At 33.3% G+C, this 3,479-nt stretch overlaps 1 protein-coding gene across 2 annotated transcripts; it reads right to left on the bottom strand.

Moving 5' to 3' along the window:
• LOC135123093 (alpha-tocopherol transfer protein-like) lies at positions 1-1,561 on the bottom strand. 2 transcript variants are annotated; one of them, XM_064047603.1, is made up of 6 exons: positions 1,355-1,561; positions 1,157-1,301; positions 659-908; positions 500-613; positions 340-442; positions 1-285 (listed from the first exon to the last, which is right to left on the bottom strand). In XM_064047603.1, the coding sequence occupies exons 1-6, from the start codon at positions 1,494-1,496 to the stop codon at positions 137-139; spliced, it is 903 nt and encodes a 300-aa protein (XP_063903673.1). In that variant the 5' UTR covers positions 1,497-1,561; the 3' UTR covers positions 1-136. The 2 variants fall into 2 exon arrangements, with proteins under 2 accessions (XP_063903673.1, XP_063903674.1); XM_064047604.1 differs by lacking the exon at positions 1,157-1,301 and having other exon boundaries at positions 1,342-1,561.
• Positions 1,562-3,479: the final 1,918 nt, after the last annotated feature.

Here is a 3,479-nt window from a genome sequence, read left to right as displayed (position 1 = left end):
TATTAATTTTATTAATAAATTCCTCACTTATATACAGTTGAAATATGACACGATGTGTTTCATAATTCACACCGCCTAACATTAAATCTAATGCAGTATTTTCCGTTTCTATCAGTCAGGTGGTGAAAGTTGAAAACTAGTCCACAGTTAATTTCTTGAATGTTCCGTCAGGCCCAAATTCATCATTTGTTTTCATATCCTCTGGACGCAGATGCTCCAAAGCAATATTGTTGTAGTTTTCGATAAAAAATTTTTTATGATTTTTAAAAGCTTCATCCCATTGTCCTAAAATGATGTTTTAAGCTGAATTATATCAACTATTTAAGGGTATCAAGATACTTAATAGATCTGGTATGTTACTGCAACTACCGCCATATTCGGATGGTAAACATTCTTTGGGAATTAAATTGTACAGAGCATTTATGTCTGAATAAATTTTCAGCTGAAATGTAAACATACGAAACATTATTACCAATATACAAAAAAATTAAATACATACTCTTTCCTGAAGTTTTCCCCACAACATTTGCCTCAACAGTGCTTGCAGTTTACCAGCGAATGCTGGAAATAAATTAATACAATCGACTCCGCTTATCCGACACGAATATGTTTTCTGAAATTTAAAAATATAGTTACACAAATATATAAATGAACTTACCTGAATAAATTCGAAATGTTTAGCTATTGGAATTGGATTAAACTTCAGGAGATGTTTAAAAGAAAACCCTTCAAAATCAAACATATATCGTATTCCTATGCTATCATCAAATTGTAAACTTAGTTCTGTCATAGCTAAGTTAAAATGAATATATTCTTCTACGTCATATATATCGGGATTTGTGTCCTTTAACTTGAGGAGAATGACACGTTCAAGTTTAGGTGTTAATTTAGGCAATGGCAAGCACAAACTAAAATAATAAAACAAATATTTTTGTTGTAACAATATTGTAAAAAAAAACTTGAAATATGATAAAAGGTAAGTTGTTTTCCACTGGATTCAATTTTTTTCATTTGTGAAATAACTAGACTAGAATTTTAGATACTGAAAACTGTATAACCAAATAAAACTTTTTTGTAATTTGCATTACAAATCATTTTTACAAAAGGTTATACCTACAGTTTACACCATATATATTACTTTATAACTTTTTTTTACCCGAAGTGTTTAGAAGGAACAATATTTTCAAAACCACGAATCATATCTTGGTTCCGGCCTCGAAGGCTGAAATAATTATCTAACTTTTCTTTAGTGCGTTCTATACGAAATTTATTTTTTAATAGAACCCTTGCAATAAAATCGTCTAAAAACATGAGCAATATAAAAATCGAATATCAGTTTACTTTAGAGTTAAACCAGTAATAGTTGTTGGTAGATATGGTAATTTTTCTTTCCATTCTTTGATTATTTCCACGTTAACTTTAATTTGAGTTTCAGTGATGTTATACTGTTTCAGAATTTCTTTTCTTTCTTCTGATGTCAGTGGCAACAAGTTCATTTTACAAAAATAAGATTGTCAAGCTGACTATTTAAGAGATACGTTACACGTGCCCACGAATGAATGGATACAGAGAAAACTAAGCCTAAAAATCCGTACGCTAGTATTTATTCTGACTAATATTTGTCCCACTCTCAACGTTTCTCCCCACACAAAGTGGAACCAGACAGCGACAGGAACAGCATGTTCATTGAACATCATTTTATATTCTTAAGTGATTCGAAACACTGCAAAAAATGTAGAAACGAAACGTTGTTCACCGTTCTTACTAATTTTGAGCAATTTTCACAAGCATTGTGGTCACTTTCAAAAATGTCGTGTTAATTCAAACATCCCACCAAAATGTGACATGTACACAAAATTGTAAACTCCACGAAAACGTCAAAATTTGCCATTGAACTGTGTTCGTTAAAAAATGGAACTCTACGTTGTGTTTTTTTGTTTGGCGGAATGCTCTGACATGCTAAGTGATGATTGATGAACTCCAAAGTTGGAAAGGTGCCCTTGAATAAAATGCAAAATGTGCAAAAGCTGTGAATCTAGTTGCAAAAACCTTCTCTAGCTCATAGGTTCCGTTTAAGGAGTCGATATTTCGGATCAAGGCGATTAGATCGTTACGTTCTGATGCAATGCGTGATTTAATTACGAATTGCATAAAATATTCATCTTCGCTGCGCCAAAGCTGTTACATAATTTACCGCGTCATCCACGGCCTCGCAGACTGCTAAGCCGGACGAACTGCTTATTCCAGGAAGAAGTATTGTACCCCAGGCCAGAACGGAATAAAAACAGGTTTTACGAGGCACCTTGCGTTAAAATTTGTTTAAACATGTCATTTGAGAGAAGACATACGTATTAAGTTTCAAAGATAACTTGGTGACAAATTATGTTGATCGCCCGATTTAAAATATCGCCAATGGAAATGCATATCAATGCAGTTCAATTTAAAATATTCTTCAACGTCATAAATGTCGGAATTTGTATTCGCTAATTTTAATATTATAACGACACAGTTTTCTGATTTTTCTTTGGTGTGTTCTATATGAAACTCATTTTTTGTCTTATAGCTTCTTTCTCATCGTCAGCTACAGCTAAAATTTCGCATTACTATAACAGGAAAATTCGAGAAGCTATAGAGAACCAATAAGATAAACAGAGGTACTGGTTTCCCTCTCTCCTCTATTTGGAAAACGGTCATCCCACCAGACCGGTTTCCTTAAATTTCAGAGGGTTCAAACCTTAGATCATATAATAAATAGATACCAATACTCAAATTGAAAGCTGTGACTAGACATGAAGCTATCTGTTGTCGTTTTCTACGTCAACGGGAGTATTATAATGCTATCCTTGTGTGATCACCACATCTTCATCTTTGTTATATGCATTTCATCTGTATATCTCTATTTCACATCCATCCTGGTACCGCACCAGTGCAACAAATCGCTTTTGACAGATGTTTCTTCTAACCTCTCTTTCGAGTTCTTGTACGAAAAACAATTTTAGAATTTAGAACAAAGATTGTATTTTAAGTGATGTAATCATAAAGGATCACAATTGCTGCCCAATAATTTACTATTCCGTTCGTTATCTACTGTGAATTATTTATAAAATCAAGCTGTCAACATCTTTCGTACGAAATTAGTTGAGACATACTTCCCAAAATTTAGGCGCGCAAAATTCAAATAGTGATCAGGCAAGGATAGCTTGATTGTAATCCCTCTATGCAGAAGAGAGATGTGTGACAGGAGGATGTCGTCACAGGCTCTGCCAGGGAAAGAACACGGCATGGTGGTATCTATTTATTATATGATCTAAGGTTCAAACCCGAAAAACGTCTTTATATCAATGACTCTGACCGTAAAAACCTTCCAAAAATGCTGTAAAGTTAAAAAATAAAGGCGGATTCATAAACCACAGGTATATAAATATATTATTTTATAAAACTTACATTTTTAGATGGCGTCACAACAAACTGTGAATGGT

The sequence above is a fragment of the Zophobas morio genome, unplaced genomic scaffold, assembly GCF_036711695.1.
Source record: "Zophobas morio isolate AGI-343-1 ecotype UQ-CSIRO unplaced genomic scaffold, CSIRO_AGI_Zmor_V1 ptg000006l, whole genome shotgun sequence".
Classification (NCBI taxonomy): Eukaryota; Metazoa; Arthropoda; class Insecta; order Coleoptera; family Tenebrionidae; genus Zophobas; species Zophobas morio.
The sequence above is the reverse complement of the archived record's forward strand: the minus strand, read 5'-3'. Positions and strand labels throughout refer to the sequence as shown.